Source organism: Epinephelus moara, chromosome 1, assembly GCF_006386435.1.
Source record: "Epinephelus moara isolate mb chromosome 1, YSFRI_EMoa_1.0, whole genome shotgun sequence".
Taxonomy (NCBI): Eukaryota; Metazoa; Chordata; class Actinopteri; order Perciformes; family Serranidae; genus Epinephelus; species Epinephelus moara.
The window spans coordinates 28,695,230-28,713,409 of record NC_065506.1 but is presented as its reverse complement, the minus strand read 5'-3'; the positions used below and the strand labels follow the sequence as shown (position 1 = coordinate 28,713,409).

Sequence of the window (18,180 nt, the reverse complement as noted above, 5' to 3'; positions counted from 1 at the left end):
TTGAATGAAAAACTGTCAAAGAGGCTCAATGGAGCCCTGACAGAACACAGAAACACACTCATCATTTAATACAAATCCCATCCCTTGTTGCCACCCCTCCCAACTTTTGTTTGTCTTACAGGAATCTGACAGCAATAAAGTATGTTCCCTGTACTCCTTCCGGAACAATTCCACTTCCCCACACAAGCCGGAGGAGGGGGCCCGGGAGCGAAGTGACCTGCTGAGCGGATCAGCGTTTGGAACTCCGGAGCGCCGCAAAGGAAGCCTGGCAGACGTAGTGGACACGCTGAAGCAGAAGAAACTGGAGGAGATGACAAAGACAGAGCAAGACGGTAGGACTCCCTGTATGTGTGTGTATGTGTGTGTGTGTATGGGTGCAGCAATACCTCTTCCTCCTAAGTGCGCCTCATCTTCCTGAATTTTCCCTCTTTCTTTTCTCATAATTTTCTAGCTTCCTGACTGTCCGCCTCTTTTCTCGTGTATCTCTCTGTCTAAAACACTCATGCGGGCACACACAAGCTGGGAATACTGACGTTACGCTGTTTCCAGTTTGTTCTGAACCTCTTCCAATGTGACAAAGACTGTGTGGCAGTGCACCTCAGCACAAGTGTGGTCTTCTTCCGTGCCAAGGCAAACTCTTTGACTATAAAACTCATAGTGCTGACCTGATGCCAGGAACATTACCTCTTTTTTATTTCGCTACACAGAACACTTTTCACTCAGCGCAGTTATTCATCAAAGTTTGCTACACACAAACAACCCAGGCCCTTCTCACATCCTATTCAACACAGAGTTTTTATTTTCCTACAGTTGCATGAAGAGAAGAGAAAAAAAAAATGTTTTCTGTGATAAGACTGTTAGGTCTACAGTATGTCATATCTGCACCCCATTTCACCCTGCTCGGCTCTCCCTCCCACAGCCTGCAGTCTATCAAGAGTATGGCGGAAAAACAAATATTTGAAAGAGCTGCTGAAACACATCCCCCTTCTTAATTAGGGCTGTAGTAATATAACTACATCCAATCAAATGTTAAACCCCCTTGGGAATGCATGTGTCTCATTTAGTGTCTGGGGAGCTCTTAGCTTAAGCACTTCATCAGACGAATAAATTAGACCTCTGTTAGCCTAAAAATAATTTGCCACTTCTTTTTTAAGTGTTCGTTTGGTGATCTCTCACCGGATAATCATTTGGCCACGTCCTGATGTGCGGACTGATTATCTGTGGTGTTGTTTAGGTGATAAAAGGCAGAACAATCAGTCCTCATTTACCTGAACACCTGGAAATTGGAGATCATTTAGAAAACCGAGAAGTTTGGATTTGTGAAAAGGATCGAATCACAAAAAAGGACCAGAGGTATTTGAAACCTTAAACACACAAATCATGCTTGTGCACATAAGCATACCAGGAGACTGTAATGAATGCCTTTTATATTTTCTAATGGCTGCTGATATTGGCAATTTGGCAAAAAATCCAAAGGTAAAAGCCCTCTATGGATATCACAATTAATACTCATAAAACTGTAAAACAGTAGATACATTTGCCTGTGAAGAGTTTTTATGTTTTGCCCGTGTTCACGAGGTTTCCTCTGAGTGCTTTAGTTTCCTGTCACACTAACAGACATGAATATTAGGAATATGCAGTACTCTTGCTGGTCTTAGATCTGGAGCTGATCCAGGACACAAGAGAGTGCCCACAGCGCCTCACAAGAGAAATATTGGTTAGTTAAAAAAAAAAAAAAAAAAAAGCAATGTTGTTACTGCTTCTTTGTTTTACCCTGAGGTAAGAATATATTTCATATGTGTCCTGTTTCTAGCGGAGTTGATTTTCATGGCAAGATTGTCGGCGCTCTCTGTAGCGACGGCAAGCGTTATGGTAATGAGCCCCAGCTGGTGAAGGCTGGTTGTTGCAGTAATTTAAATGGTCAAGTGCAGCTTGTAATCCAGGGCCGTATGTTAGCGCAGGGAGGAGAGGGTGCTTTAGAGTGCCATACAGCTGTTTTAATCTCCTGTTAATAATAGAGACTTGGTCTGCCTCATGCGCTGTGTATCATTGCCACCTAAATAAACTCCCTTGTTGAAGGAAATTAGTTTCTGAGCAGGGAGCACAGCAGAAGACAAGAGCCTCACAAAGTTCAGTATGCAGTCCCCAAGCTGCAGGAACTGAGAGATACTCTGTTCTTGAGGGCACTTGAGGAAGCTTCAGTGGTGATGATCAGTGATCACTGTAAAATGGAGGGAGAGGGACTCTTAAACTGACAAAGGAAAAACTCACAGGAACCTTGAGAAGTCCTGATAAAATGTCTTTGTTTCCGGAGAGACGCTGTTGGAAATTGAAAAGGGGCAGGATTAACCCATTAAAGAACACACTAGAAGGTTTGAGAAGGCATTTGTTGTCTTAATGATGCTGCTAATGTGGCGCAAGCAACAGATGAGCTAAATATATCGCTTATCTAAGCATGACAACTGTTGTGTCTAATTCTGCTGCTTCGGTGCCTGCCTGGTCGGGATCACCGAGGTCCTCAGAGACTCTTAACCATCTGCTACCATTCTTCTCTGGGCTTCCTTGTCTGGTCAAGATAGTTCATTGTACTAATGGACTGAAGATAAACACAGTGACCTCAAGTGTAGAGGGAAAACAAATGGTCTGTGCTGCAATTTTTACATAGTGCATTGCTCATATGTGGAATGAGAAAACATGATGGTGACACATCACGTTGGAGGCTTTGGGTTGAACAGCATCCTGGACATGGTCTCCAAGTATTGTTGACTGTCTTAATGAGCTATTCCAGTACTTCTTAAAGCCCAGACTCATATTGCCATGGTAAAAAAGTTGCACTTGAACACACCGCACAGCCTACAGCCAGCAGCCAACTAGGACGAACGTTCTGCACCTGCGTGAGAGGAAATAACTCTCCATACCAGCAGGAGGCGATAGTCTGTGTTCATCATTCAAAAAGGGAAACTGGAAGACTGACAGGATGGATTCAAGGTGCTAGTTAGCCAGTTAGCACATTAATAACACAACACAAATTTGCTGTGGGCTGGCGAACAGTAACACAAACAGTTCCGAATTGTTTTTGCCGAAGAGCTCAGTGGATTAAAAACATAATATAAGCTAATATAACAAGTTTGTTTAGATGTCACACCCTCTTGACTTTAGCCGTTTGTTTACTTTCCTCACTTCTGTTTCACTTTTTGCACACTGAGCTGAACTGCCAATCAGAATGACTTCACTCACCAACTGGCCCCTCCAACTTCAACTTACTGAATCTGTAAAAAAAAATAAATAAATAAAAAAACAGGCAACAAGCGCCAACTAGTGCCAGTGGTGTGAGACACTCTGCAAAAACTAGGGGGGCAGACGCTCACCAACGGCCAAACATTAACCAATGGCTGACTGTCTGCTTCATGCATCAGGGCCCTTACTACTGAAGTTTTTGAATCTGATTTTTTTGCTGTGAGAACCACAAATGAAATCCCAGTGGCCTCCATTTTTATAGAAATAAATAGCTCACCTTTTCAGTAAAAGTCTCACAAATGTAATGGTATGCAAATGGTGAGGGTTAAGTGGGCGATTTTGGTGAAACTGACCTTTAAGTAGTAATTAACAGGAAAATATAATACCTTGGCAAATAAACGAATAAAGCAGTCACATTTTGACTTCTTCCACTAATACTGTATGTCTCCATTCAAAAAAAAAAAATATTGGCCAGTTTCCTTTATTGACCCTGATACCTTATAAACATTATAACAATAGAGGCAGTGCTCAGTGCCTCCTCCATCCTTCCATCTCTATATATTTGTACCCTTTCACCCTCTCTATCCTTCCACCCTTCCTCTCCATTTCTGGTCCTTAAAGTGCTTTAAGTGCTTGTGACTGTGCTAATGAATGAAAATGTCCTCCCAGCAGCGAGCACCGCATTTAGCTGAATAGTCACCTTTGCTGTAAAAGCTCTATTAGGCCCAGTTGCCAGCAGGGCTAACGATTGTGCCCCATGTTTATTTACTAGGTATTGTAAATGCATTATTTATGGATAAGTCTCCAGACAGCACTTGTCAAGAGTTAAAAATGTCAGTGTAAAGTATTAGGGGAAAAAGAAAAATAGCCACCATTATAAAAACCCAAGGTGACCTTGATTTGATTCACATGCAATTAGAACAGTTTTATATAATGCACTAAAGTATGAATCAATACTGTGCAAGTCAACACAGAAAATACTTTGTGTGTTGAGTCTTTATGATCGTCCCCCAAGACAAGGACGGGTAATTGGGTTTAAGCTTCCTGTCTTTGCTTTTAGGGATGTCCCTGGGCTCAGTATCTACTTGTTGAGTCCTTGCCAGTAAAACCAGCACAGGATTGGATGCAGTTATGTGTCTCTTGTCATCTTTGTGGTATTGAGTGGCATGCTGAAACGAGGGTCTTATTTTTCTGAGCTGTGTTCCATGAGAACATTTACCATTATGTGTTCAATATTTCCTTATTCAACGGTTCATATGATATCTTAACAAATTAGCACCCATTCGGCTAAGGTTAGGTTGAGGGAAAGAATCATAGTTGGGCGCTGTCATGTTACGTATTTAACCAAACGTTAGGTTCTTAAGGAAATGTGATATACCTTTTTCTTTTTGATTAGTTTTTGGCCGTATTTTGCATCTTTTTGATAGGACAGCCGTAGAGAGACAGGAAAGGTGGGAGATAGCGGGGGATGACATGCAGCAAAGGGCAGGGAATCAAACCCAGGCTGCTGCAAAGGACTCAGCTTACATAGGGCGAACTAAATGTCAGCCACGAAATGTTACATACTTGACATAAAGTGACGACATGATGTGACATACGTAAGTAATTTAAAATAACTTCACGTGTCTTTTGGTTTCACACGGGACAGGAGCACCAGTCTCCTGGGTCAAAGTCCTGTGTCCCATCAACTCCCTGTGTGGAGTTTGATATCTTTGTACTGCGTCACCTGACTTCCTCCTTCGCTCCTAACAGCCTGCAGTGCATAGGTCACGATTTTAAGTGTTATATACCAATTATAGTGCAGTATTTTTTTATAGATACAAGTGAGAACAGTGAAAGAGAACAGCCTGCAGATTATCAGTCTCTTATTTGTGAAGTCAGCCTTTCAAAAGCATTTCATTATTGAAACTACAATAAGCATGATATCCAGAAGCACAGTGCACCATTACAGCTCAGTTTCCTGGATGCTGTTCAGAAAACAGCGCCACATGTGATGCAGGGCCGTACAGCCAGTGAACAGGTGTGGTCTGAGGACATTTGACACAGCTGTTAAACTGACAGTGGACACTTCTCTCACATATTGTCTCTCGCTATAATCTATAAATATGAATAACCTTTTTCCAGCTCTCATCGAGAAAAACAGACAAGACAAGCAGACACACAAATATAAATAATACTAAAGTACAAAAAATCCCACACACACATAGATGATGCCTTTCCTTAATACTTGGCTTTTAAGACCAGTCAGAGTGGATACAGTAGGTGCTCAAGCAGAATACTCAACACCTGGAGCCTTTTGAAAGAGTCATGGCTAATTAGCTTAGCAAAGGGGAGCCATGCCACCATTCAGCCTAACTGCAACCCCCTATTAATCTCAGGTTGAAGGATATTTAATGGCTACTGAGAAAAGCGTTAGCGATTAGCGATTACAGCGGCAGGTAACCTAACTATTGCTTGTGACATAAAACTGTGCAACACACTGTGTCTCTGTGCACTAATTGTGTTCGGGCCCAAGGGTCATATGTGAGTACTGTATGTGTTCCTGCGATGTCACTTATACCTCTCTTTCTCTCACTTTGACTTTATCACCTCTCCTCTATTTATAAGTGTAATCCCCCCAGTGAGGTTGTGCATTATCACTGTGTAATGACTGTGCAGTAGGTTGAGTGTGGGGGAGTGATCAGCATTGTGTGCGTAGCCCCAGGTCATTATCCTCTATTACAACAGGCCATGTAATGAGATTCAGGGATGGGTGAAAGCTTCGGAAGAGAATAGGATCAGCTCTAAGCCTGTGGTCTGATTAGCACTGATGAACTCTTGACTCTGTTGTAACACTGTCCCCCGTCAGTGTCACAGCCCCTGCTGACTCCACATGGCGGCTCGCTGGAAATTGCTTGCAGGTGCTTAATAGCACCAACAGATTTATTTTGGGAAATTTAGCTTGAATGTAGCGTGAAAAAAAGGTTTTCTAAAGGTATATCTTGTATGATGCAGTGTGTGTGTTATACATTATATTATATAAAAAGAGCTGCCCTTCCCTCCCCCCCAAACAGACTGATGCACCTTCTCCCCTCCTCTTTCACCTCCTTCCCTTCTCCCCTCTCCTCTCATCCCAGCTGCCATGTCATCTGGTTCTGCTTTATCCCACCTAATTAATAGGAATCTTTGTTATAATGATCTGAGCATGAGCCTCTGACTCTATGCATATGCAATGAGGGCTGGAAATCCAGTTGCCTTGGTTGCAGATTTTGAGGCATTTTTCACACATAGCTCTACGCTGCCTCTCACTGAGTGCAGCATCCTACCGGACAGCGTTAGCCCGGGACCCTCCTGCCACGACACACATCAGTCACAGCATCTCTTCTGTGCACCGTGTTCCCACCTCCTTTAATAATCTAATAATTATTCCGTCAACATGATTTCAGCAAGTTACTTATCTTGATGCAAGCAGTCTATTTGATCACATAGCCGATACAATTTTGTGTGTGCGCTTGCATATACCGTATATGTGAGTGGGAGCCCTCTTGTGCATGTGCGCGTGCGTTCATGTGTGTGTGTGTTCTCTCTTGGCCTGTGGCGTGGTGCACCAGCCCAGCGGAGCAGCGCTCTGGTCTGTCACTTTTGTTTGAATAGGTAATGTAGATCTGTTCAGGCTGAAGAGACATGAGCTGGAATCGCTTGTTAGGACACATGATCAAAAGCGGCTCTCTGCTCTCTGCCAATCAACCCTCTTGTCACCCTGTGAAGCAGACGTTAAATAGATTTTTCGGCTGTATGCCGCGGGCAGCCTGCCAGCCTGACATGTGAACTTTCACACAAAAAAAAAAGGATACCCTGCCCCTTGCTCCTCCCTAATTTCACTTTCCCATCCTCTTCCTTCTTGTCCAGTTTTTTTTGCTTTTCCTCTTTTCCTTTCTTTATCCTCCCCCCTCCCTTTTCCATGTTTTCCCTATCATCTTGACACCCCAACCTGATCCAGATCAACATTTCCCCTCCTCCTATGATTTTTGTCTCCCACCCCATCTTACTCTCCAGTGACAAAGTTGCTCCTCTGCCAGGCTGAGATCAGAGCCCAGGGCTAAATGGAGTGGCTGTATGAGGGGAATAGGGAGCACAGAGTGTCTGGTCCACTGCTGAATTATGTATTTACTATCTGTTCCAAAACAGAGCCCTCACATAACACAGGCACGTCCCCATAGGACTTTGGGAGCCAACACAGGTCTCACTTTACACAAGCTAAGATATAGATTTTGTTGCCCCTTTCAAAACGGGAACCCTTTCTGCTGTCTTGGTCATTCAGATGACAAAACAAGCAGCTGCTTCTTCAATGCGCCATTCTTTGCATTCAAGATCACCTTCCCCAGTTCTCATATTCCGATTAGTCAACAGTAGCAACTGCTGTGGAGCATTCCAGGGGCCATCTTCCCGGGTTTCAGCTGTTGAGCGTGTCCCCCTGCACCCATGCAGCACAAAACTCCCATTGTGATCCTGGCTTACTGGCTGCACAGGAACCCCTTGATAGGAGGAAACGGGTGTCTCTGGGAGACAAATCACAGCCAGGGTTGCACAGAGGCTTGTTTGTCTTTACACACTCACACACCCGCACACTTTTTGTAGGTATGTCTCGTCAGTGACGTCACTTCTTTAGCAGTAGCATTTTAGGGAAAGGGTAAAATATTTATATTTGCTGTTAGGACAAACAATAGATTAGCTTCAGTGCTGTTAAATCAGCAGCAGTTTGCAATGGCCTGAGTGTTTTATGTGACACCGCAGTATTTGGAGGGGCACAGAGATGATGAAATGCTGACACACAAGAAGGCAGAAGCCATTAATGCTACTATATTTGTCATTGGGCTGTGAAGCCTACAATTGGGAAATAACAGCCTTGTTTTTCAGCTAAAAGTAATATGAAGAGGAGCGTACACAGACAAACTGCATATAGTCAGGACGGTGGAGGAGGAGGGGCTGAGGCGGTCAGAAATGGGGAGAACAGGGGCTATTCCACAATGGGATGGGGTGCAGAGGGAGGGCACATGTGTCCTGCTGTCTGTGTGTGTGTGTGTGTGTGTGTGTGTGTGTGTGCGTGTGAATGCCTGCAGTAGGGTTACACAGGGAAACTTGTGTGCCAGCTCAGTATCACTGTCCTAGCTGTGGCATTCAGCTCCCAAGCATTCTCCACACATAACTTGACAAAAGAGCCGGTGTCATCTGACCAAGGATCAAAATAGTGTGAGTGTAACTCACACCCTGGGCACAGACAGCCTCTGTGGCCTGCTAATGATTTCAGAGCACATTGCAGGCTTGTTCTGTAAGTCAGACGTACGTCAGCCATCCAGCTAAAAGATCCGCCTCGACACACGCAAACATGACAACTAGTGTAGATGCAGCCTATCAACATATTTGCATTGTTTTTTTGCCCCAAACAGCAAGCATGGATGTCTTGCAAAAAAAACTTTGATGGTTTCCTTTTGAACAAAGAGACTATTTAATCAGCAGTGATGACACAGATGTTTCCTCCCACTCAATGCTTTTTCTTTCTCCTTGTTCAATAACATTACATGCGCCAGGAGATGAAATGAGGATGTCACAAGAAACGAATAGAAATGTGTTTTATTGCACCGCAAAGCCTGAGTGCCAATGATTATAATTATTTGACGAACGTCATGTCTCTTTGGAAGTACCTCCAGAATAATTTTTAAGTCTGCACCGGTCGGGTAGTTAATATGCTTTAAGACCAAGTCGTCAATTGCACATCATGAAGCTCATTGATGGCGAACTTTTTGCTATTCTTGTCCTAATTAGTATAATACAGAAAAAAGGAAAGTGGGTCGTTAGACTCTATACAATCACATTACTTTTACTACACCCCCTGGACACCTCATCTTTCTCTTTCCTTCTTCTTTGTCATTTTCCTCTGGGTGGGTGGCACTCTGCTCGACAAAGCCGATACTGTAAGCCTGTTGTTAGCTTCCCTGTTGTGAGCTGGACCAATGAGCTCAGTCGCTCATGAGAAGCAAATTTCTCCATCTTTGCCCAGCAGGTCTCAGTCCGTATGGCTCTGTATCCCACAGAAAGGGAATGGGCCGACTGAAAAGAAAAGTACAGCGTCCATTGTTGCCGAACCAACTTGAACAACAGCACATTGAGACACTTGGGAACTGTGGGCAAATGAATGGGGACTTTCTCGGAGTTGGAATGCCTAACCTTTAGAAGTGCTATGGTTACTTCATCATTTCTTTATCCAGTGGCAAGGCAAGCATCAGAACAGTGAAGTGTACAAATATTCATGTTTTTAGCTTTCTTGTTAATTTTATTTGTGCAGTAATTGTGTTTACGAGGCTGTAAAAATGTGATGTTGTTTAATTCTTGAAACTTTTGAATAGTGAGTGTTTTGTTGGGTGCTTGCATCTCTTTTTTTTCCCTCTCAGAGAACAAAAAACATCTAAAAATAGTGGCCTTTGGTCTTACAGTCTAGTAAGCAGTGTGTGTGTGTGTGTGTGTGTTTGTGTGCATCCTGAACTCTGACATCTTAGTAAACAATGCTGGCTGTGAGATTTAATAAATGACTTTAATTAGTATTAAAAAATGAGAAAGGCAAACTGTAAAAATAGAAAATAATATCACATAATCACTTTAAGTTGTTATCTTAATTTTTCTGCCTTTAAATTTCTCATTTAAACTGAAATCAGAACGTCATACACAGGTGGAGGATGTTCACACACACTCTTTAGCAAAATTCAACACATTTACAGTATGCTGTACGACCAAACGTACAGTATATCACTCAGCTTATTCTTGTAATTTGGGCCTTTTTTTTTTTTATATCTCATCTTATGGCTCAATCTCTGAAGCGCATCGCCGTCGTCCAGCGTTTATGATGAAATAAAGTTTCGATGTCTATACCAGACACTTGGCTTCACTGCAAATTGTAATGCACTCATGTGGATCCTATTAGTCTCTTTTTGTCCTTGTAGAGTCAGACACCCATTAATTTACTAAATCACACTGAACAGCCATGATCACAGTACTCCACATTTTCTTCACACATCTATTAATTTAACATAGTTGAATAAATGTGAATGTTTTCGAGCATTGATTAGCAGGCAAGTTTATATCTGACAGTTAAATTGCAGGGTAACCAAAAAAAAAATCTCTCCAATGCAAGGTACCCAGTAATTTAAATTTTGTGTGAAATTATTATAATTTATTACAGTGTGTGGACTCTAATGATTACCGACATCAAATGGAAATTATAAATTGAAATCAAGTCCACATATTTTTTCCTGCTAATGTTCAGTCTTGATCCCGTGATCGGCGTCGGCTGAGATTCCACAAGTAAATCTACTTTTTCCACACACACACATGCTCACACACACTCAAAGACTATCACTATACCTTTGTCTTTTTTCTCTCTTGTGCCTTTATGTTTTGCTTTCCTGCTCTCTTTTACTGTAGTAGAAAAATAATAAATTAACCAACAATGCATCAAGGTTTTATTGAGCTTTTTATTATTAAATTACAAGTAATTGTGTGGGGGAAAAAAATCACACAGGAAATAAATGTTTTATCTTGCTGCATTTTAAGAAAACATGTACTATTTGGTCTTCCTGAATTTAATCAAAGTAGCCACTGTTTGTTTCCCTGATGCATTGTATTGATAACTGTGTTCAATAGACTCCCTCTGCTGCCTGAATAGAGACTTTAAAGCGAAGGAGGGGAGAGGAGAGGGAATGAAAAGTTCATTTTGCTATCCAAGCATTTAATGGTCCTAGTTCTTAAAAGTGACCTTGTGGGGTAGAGAGCGGAGCAGCACAGCAGCTCCTTCCAGATGCACACATGGCATCCATCGGGGGCACAATCACGCACAGTCCCAACACCTCAGGCTCGGACATATGTTGAGTTTTATTTCATTCTTCTGACATTAATCCTATTCACCAGCTGTTCTGCCAGCTGCCACTCTCCGGCTTAAGGGGAGATTGCAGTTTTGGGGGCTCTGAGTACTGGTTTATCTTGGCTCCTCATCTGCTCCTCACGAAGTTTTGATTGGATTTTTTTTCCTTGCCCTCCTCCTACTTCCAGGTTCCTTGAGTTGCATACTTCCCTGCAATCTTTTCTCTCTTTTTCAACTTCTTTGCTTTTGTTTTTCCACTCTCTAATTTGTGTAGATAAGGGGGGGAGGCAAAGGCTGCAATTTGTCTTTGATTCTTCTTGCAGCCCAAGCCTACAAATCTTCAGTAGTGTTACCTTAAGATATGTTAAAAAATATGCACAGAATATTTATTACAAACATTAAAGGCCTGTTTCAAGGTACAGCGGCGGGTGAATGCACCTCTCAGTGTGCAGCACACTAGCCTCTTGTCTGCCCCTCAACTTCTCCCACTCTTTCCCTCAAGAAAGCATCTGTTAGGAATCGCTGCGCCGAAACCTGCTGAACCCCACAGTCACCTAACAGCATTTCTGTAGGATTACCCTGGACATGGCCTCAGCCTGTACAGTTATGATTATTGACATATTGGGTCTGACATATTTCACATTTATGTGCATTGTCTGGAAGCATACTCAAGTGTTCTCAATGTCATTTCTGCTGAAGTACGGCCGGGCAGTCTGCGAGCAAGGGCCGCAATGAATTGATCATTGCTCACTGCTCACTTTAATAATTCAAGCCTGATTGCCACAGAGTGCCGCAGTAAAATGGATTGGGAGAGGTCACATGCTGCTCAGCTCAGGAGGTGAAGCCTCTTGGGGATTGTTAATTCATATATGCTTGATAGACACGTGTCCTATTTAGAGAGGTCAGTGTGCTGTGTGTGTATACGGCTTCTCAGAATGGCCAGGTCAACATTGGAGGATTAACACGGTGGTCGGTGCAGATAAAGGTGAGGGATACATAGGCCAGCATTTTCTCTTTTTTCTGCTACCTGAGGAAAAAGCTAAAATAATCAAAAAGTTACCCACAGATTGCATCTAACTTTCATCCGTAGAATTAGACGGTGTGTAACGTTTTTAACCTGTGCTTGCATGTGTCGAGGTCTTACAGTCCACTTAACTTCGCAACCTTCAGTTGTTAATGGGATAAATACAATGAATAGAATTCAAATTTTTTAATTAACCTCTACATGTTCGCCAAACATCAAAGAGGTTACGTTAGGTTAGAAACGGGGCACCGGAAAATAAACCATTCAATTAAACCTACTCCTTGACTACAGACTATGTTAACCTAACCTGAGAACCAAACAAATCTCCAAGTCTGTTTTATGTGCTTTGGCTGATGCATCTGGTCCTCCTTCCATTCAGAAAGATTTCCAGCTGACCTGGTCCAAGGCGGGCCAATCACAACCGTTACTCCAATGTGGGGTGTGTTTCAGGCAATGACTGACAACTTGCAGAGCTTTGCAAAAAGGATGTCACTACAGCAAGCAAAACCTAGCTTAGTAATAAGGGGCGCCGTTGAGGCATTTTCGAAAAACCAAGATGGCTGCAGCAGATGTGGAACTTACTGTTGAAACAATATTTTCAAATCTTGATGGCAAAAACGGCAACACTCGCTGACAAACGTATTGATGCTATACCATCACAGCTTATCTCTGCATGCTGTATTGCCCTACAAAGGCGAACCATTCTGACTGCAATTTTGAGAGTAATTGAGTTTAATTGAAATGAAACCCCTGGCTATCGGTTTCATCTTGTGACAAATTTTTCTGGTTCAATCTTGTTTTCTTTGAGAGAAAACAGGGTGTGAAAAGATTTCAGATTCCACTAGGCCAAGGAAAAAAATCACACTAATCATATTACACAGATGGTGAATATGAGAATGAGGATGATGCCAGCGGCAAAAGAACTGATAACACGACAAAGACCATAGCAAGATTAGTGACGAAGATGATGATGTCAAATAATCCTAATTTAGGTCAAACCAGATGAAGTAAATATTACAACAAAATAATAATTAAAAGTTACTTAAAATTTTCAGTTTCTGCTTTTAAAACACATCTATGAACCCAACAAATTAAGACTGAATCTAGTCAGAAATAAAAAAAATAGTTTTCCTCATATTTAAAAAGATAAAGTAAAATTGTAGTTGCGGCACTTTGCCTTTGTACTATCCATACAGTTGCTTAAGGTGATGCAAAGGCACCAGTAAGTACAGTTTTAGTGCATTTTGGGGGTCATGGGTCAAATCATTAATCATGGATTTTAGGCATAAAAATTACACTATGAGCAAATATTTAATAAATACATTACCACTTTCTCTCCCTATAACATATGTGGCTGGACAGTCAAAAAACTTGGAAGACATTTTATCAGTTTCAGTGTTAGCAGTTAGCCTCATAGGGCTGTGTCGTCTGTTTACATTTGTACGCTGCTCAGCGCGTCAACACGTTTCGTTGCTCTGATTTTCTCAGTTCCATCCAGATGCCTTATTATATATGGCTGCTTGGTAATTAAAAAAAAACAAAAAACAAAATAGAGTTTCCAGACTAACTTGCATTTGTGATTTGGTCTGGCGATGTCAGGCTAATGCACCTATGTAAAACACTGCTGATCCAGTATCAGCCCTGAGTTCAGCTTCTTCAATGCAGCTAATCAAATTCCTAAGACCTTTAGCTTATCAGGAAAAACTACAACTGACCTACAGCTCCTTGTGTACATGAGCAACGTTGCCAATTTATGCAGGCAGGCACGTACACAGGTGATATATGATGTCATCACATTGAGATAAAGAACATATAGTAGAAGAAAGGAATTTAGGACAGAAGGAAATGAGGCAGCAAGTGTATAAAGAAGGAAGTATGGGAGCAGAGATGTGTCAGAACCTCAGATGAGTCTCATCTCACCCAGGTTACCTATAATGTATATTTATAGCAACTGTTTACATGACCAAACAGGACAGTCTAAAGGTGACTAACAGAGATGTTCACCAAGTGGAATAATGAATAGGTGTCAGTTAAAGCAAGCCCACCACGAGGTGCAGGTGCTTCACAATACACTGACATGTCTGGACCTTTTTTATTTATGCATGCCAGCCTTAGTGATTACATATTAAAAAGCTGGAATCATCTAACTGCACCAAAAAGTCTCCCAGAAATGGTAGAGGTTATTAAAACTGTTGACAACGAGGAAAGGTAATTGCCTGAAAATGAGCGACAACGCACTGTTGTGCTCAGAATGTTTTTTCCCCCCCAGCTCCCTCTTTAGCGTTTGCATTGTGCGGCATCACCCGGGTGTGTAACCTATTGCGTTCCGATTGCTCCCTTGCAATTAGTGCCCTTTTTGTCCTCACTTCAATAACGGCATGATTATGGAGACTTCAGGAGTATTTGCAGCATCCAACAGCTGTTGTCTCAGGGACTACCGGCTGAATGACAAAAACATGTTTTCTCTCTGCATTTCACTTCCCTGCCTGCCTCTTGTAATTATTATGTTTTATTTGGTGTGATGATGGGGTCTTGTTTTTAGTGTGTCTGTGATTAAGATATTCAAAGGACTCCTTGGAGTGTGTCACAGTCATTTTCTTTTTTATCAACCTCGACTTTTGATTTGTTTCCCGTGCAGTGCAGGGTGGATGGGAAATTAGACGTCAGCCTATCATTGTCTGACTGACATTCTGAGAGTTTTATCTCTGCGATAGAAATTTATGCCTCAATTAAAGAAATATAGTGTATCTAACGCTGAATGAAGGAGTGACATTTGAGAGCGTTTTAAAAAAGCTATTTAAGACTCTCTTTTTTTGAGATTCAGAAATATAGTTTTTACACGAGTAATCACATGACACAATCAATATAATGAAGTAAATTAAAGGCACTGCTATCATATAGAGGATGAATTAATGCATAATTTATGACCTTATGAATCACTGCAAAATAATAGTGGTTTGTGTAATCGTCAAACTAATTAACAGTGGATATTCTTTATCTTGTGTCTTACTTCACTGGACCTTTGAGCTTGTAGGATGTGGTTCCCACCATTTGTAAAGCTCTCTGCAGCCTTTTTATGCCCGGATATATTTTAAACTAATTACATATGTTATATATATTTTATACAGTTGGTAAAAAAGTGTTTTTCTGTTATACAGTATCATGAAGTCACATTATTTTTTACAGTAAACAGGTTTTCCCTTTAATGTAGTCTTAAGGCTGGGATATTTTTGTGCTATTATTGCAGCAACAAATTATTTGTGTTTTATTTCATGTCATTGGCTGGAGTCACTCTCTATTTTTAAAATGGTGCATGCCTCGGTTTTGTTGTTGCAGTTCATACATCTTCCTGACACCTGCATTCTGAGGAGGCTGTTTTGATAACTTAATTATGACAAATTGTAAAAAATGTGCTCCGTTCAAGCTGAAGCTTGTTTAGACACTCCAAACCCCGTTTCCTCTGTTCCTCCGCTCCTCCTCCTCGCTGCAAATAGCATTGTTTCCCCATTTGCCTCACTGTATGGGCCGCTCTCTGCATTCTGTGGGGGAAATTATTTATATGGTCAGTGTCAGTTGATCATTGATTTGGTAATTACACGCTTCCCCTTGAGGCTGGGACAACTGATATACAAGGCCAGTGCTAAAGGGGAGGTCTCTTACTCTGTTATCCATGACTTATGGCTAATTTGACTCTCCTAGATAGCCCTCTTTTCTCTGCCAACGGCTTTTCAACACAACAAACACTCAAACACAAGTATCATCTTTCGTCCCGGGAGAATAGTGCACACAGAGAGGCTCAGAATGCGGTGGCAGACAGTTGAAACGATTTCATTGCTGACAACACAGAGTAATAAAACACCCAACTGCTGCATGTTGTAACAAACCATTTTTGTGCTTTGAGGCAGTCGCGGCCTTTTGAAACATGATGGAGTGTTTTCAGCGAATTTAGTCGATTAGACCTTTTGAAAACACTGCTATGTAAAAGTGAAGACGGCCTTTTTTGCCCATGCAGCGCTGGTATTTGCTAACTTAAATATACACACTGGACGTCTTCCTATCTCCATGGCAATCTGGCGAGCCATTTGAAAATTAGTAATGAATTTTTAAGATGTGCTTTATTGCTGTCCGATGCATTTAGAAAGTGACAGGATTTGATTTGTTTGTGTTTTGTGTCTGTTTGGTGTTGCACTCAGTGGTTTGAGCTTTTCTGCAGTTTGCACTGATCGTTTGAATGAGCTGCTCTGTTTAGAGCGGCCATAAAAACATAAATTAGCAAACAACTTTCCCCTACCTTCGCTCCTCAGCCCACAGGCATTTATAGCTAACTAGCACTCAATTTAATAAAATGTGTGTGAACAATAAAAAAGCAAATTCAGATTATTAAATGTTGCATTAAAACACAGGGAGTAATAACAGCGAGGGCGTGCTGTATGAAATATGAGAGGGAGAGATTTTTTTTTTCTCCTGCAAGACTGTCAGGGAGTCAGTCGGTGTCAGGACAGACAGTTAATGTTAACCTGCCTCTTAGCTTCACTTCTGTGGTTTATACTGAACATGATATTCTGGCAGCACTGACTGCCAGGTGCTGAAAGCTTTGTTTATGTCACACATCAACCGAGAAACATTCCTTTGTTGAGATTTATGAGGATCATTAGCTTTGTTTTTAATACAGTAAAAAGAAAAAAAAGAAGCTGTAGCCTAATCTAGCCAACTCATCTGGGCTTTAGGTGTCTCAATCCCTGCGCCTGTTCACCCACATCAATAAGATCACAGAATACCTGCACAGGGAAGCTGTATACCAGAGATGACAGCGCTGATAGGAGATAAACATATTGAATTTGGCAGTTTTAAATCAGCGATGACTATTCACTCTCTTCTGAGTGCCACTTGGAACCGCTTAAAAAATCTCGGGAAAGGGTTCAGGGCATTTTTCCAGCTATACAGCCCCAGCCCCAGAGAAGAGACAATGAGACCCAGACGGGCTTAGTAGTCCAGAAACCATTCCCCTCTCAATGGGAACACGTCTTGGACACACACTCCAATAGTTTTGTCTTGTATGTTGCTATCTGTGCTCGCTGCAGAGTGGAGGGGGTCTGTGCCAGGCGAGGGTCCATAGGGACCATTGGAATCGCTGGGGCTGGAGGAAGTTGGTCTGGGTCCAGTGGGGCGATCTGGGCTTGGTGACAAGCCAAGCTGTCTTCTGCAGGGACGCTGGGAAAATGTAAATAAGAGCCTGATAAGGGCTATTGTTTTCATTCCATTCTCATCCCAGCTGAATGGCCTGCTCCCCAGCCACAGAGCATTTTATCTCGAGAGAGGGAGGGAAAGAAATGGAAGGGGTGGGGGTGCGAGAGATTTAAGAGCCCCCATAGGAAAATAAAAATAAACTCACTGGACTCTTCTCTTGTTTAAGCTAATTCCCCAGTATGTGATGTCCTACTTTGAAAGGACAAGAGCAGCAAAGTCTTCTTTACACGGAAGTTTTCAGAAGTTCGGCTCTAACCGTCTTGAATAATCATGTTTGCTTTTCAATTTCACCACCATTTGATATTCAGTGATATCAGTGAAGTGTGAATCTTTTATTAGAAATAATTTGTTATTTTATGGTGAAAAGAGTATCCAATTTTTTTTATTACATTCTCTGTCATAACCTGACAGTAATTATTATGTTGATACTAACCAGTGTTTCCATTGGCATGTATATTTTTCAGCAGAAAAAAACAGACAGGCATTTTAGAAACTGAAATAGCATTCCTCTTATTAATCGAAATTCTTCTGAAAAATAGGCTGTGGATGGGTGCGTTGAAAAAAGCCAGACATCTGACTCATTTACTGTTTTCCTCGAGCACGCCTGCGCAAAAAAAGTTGCTCCGCTTTCACCAAAACCATTTTTGGTTGCCTGTTTTGTCCACGCTGTTCGAACACTGAAAGATGTTTGAGAGTTATTTTATAGACTAATCCAGGTCATTATTCACCTCTCCCAGGTGGAAGGCAGGGAGGACAGCGGTGCATTCCAGCTGTAGTCTCT

General features: G+C 41.8%; 1 protein-coding gene across 6 annotated transcripts in view; it reads left to right on the top strand.

Annotated features, from left to right (window-relative positions):
- sox6 (SRY-box transcription factor 6) overlaps window positions 1–18,180 on the top strand; it is a 149,224-nt gene that overhangs the window by 53,808 nt on the left and 77,236 nt on the right. For all 6 annotated transcript variants that reach the window (XM_050043079.1, XM_050043098.1, XM_050043116.1 and 3 more), the window contains one exon: window positions 122–332. In XM_050043079.1, coding sequence (XP_049899036.1) covers window positions 122–332 — 211 coding nt within the window. The remainder of the gene's footprint in view (window positions 1–121; window positions 333–18,180) is intronic.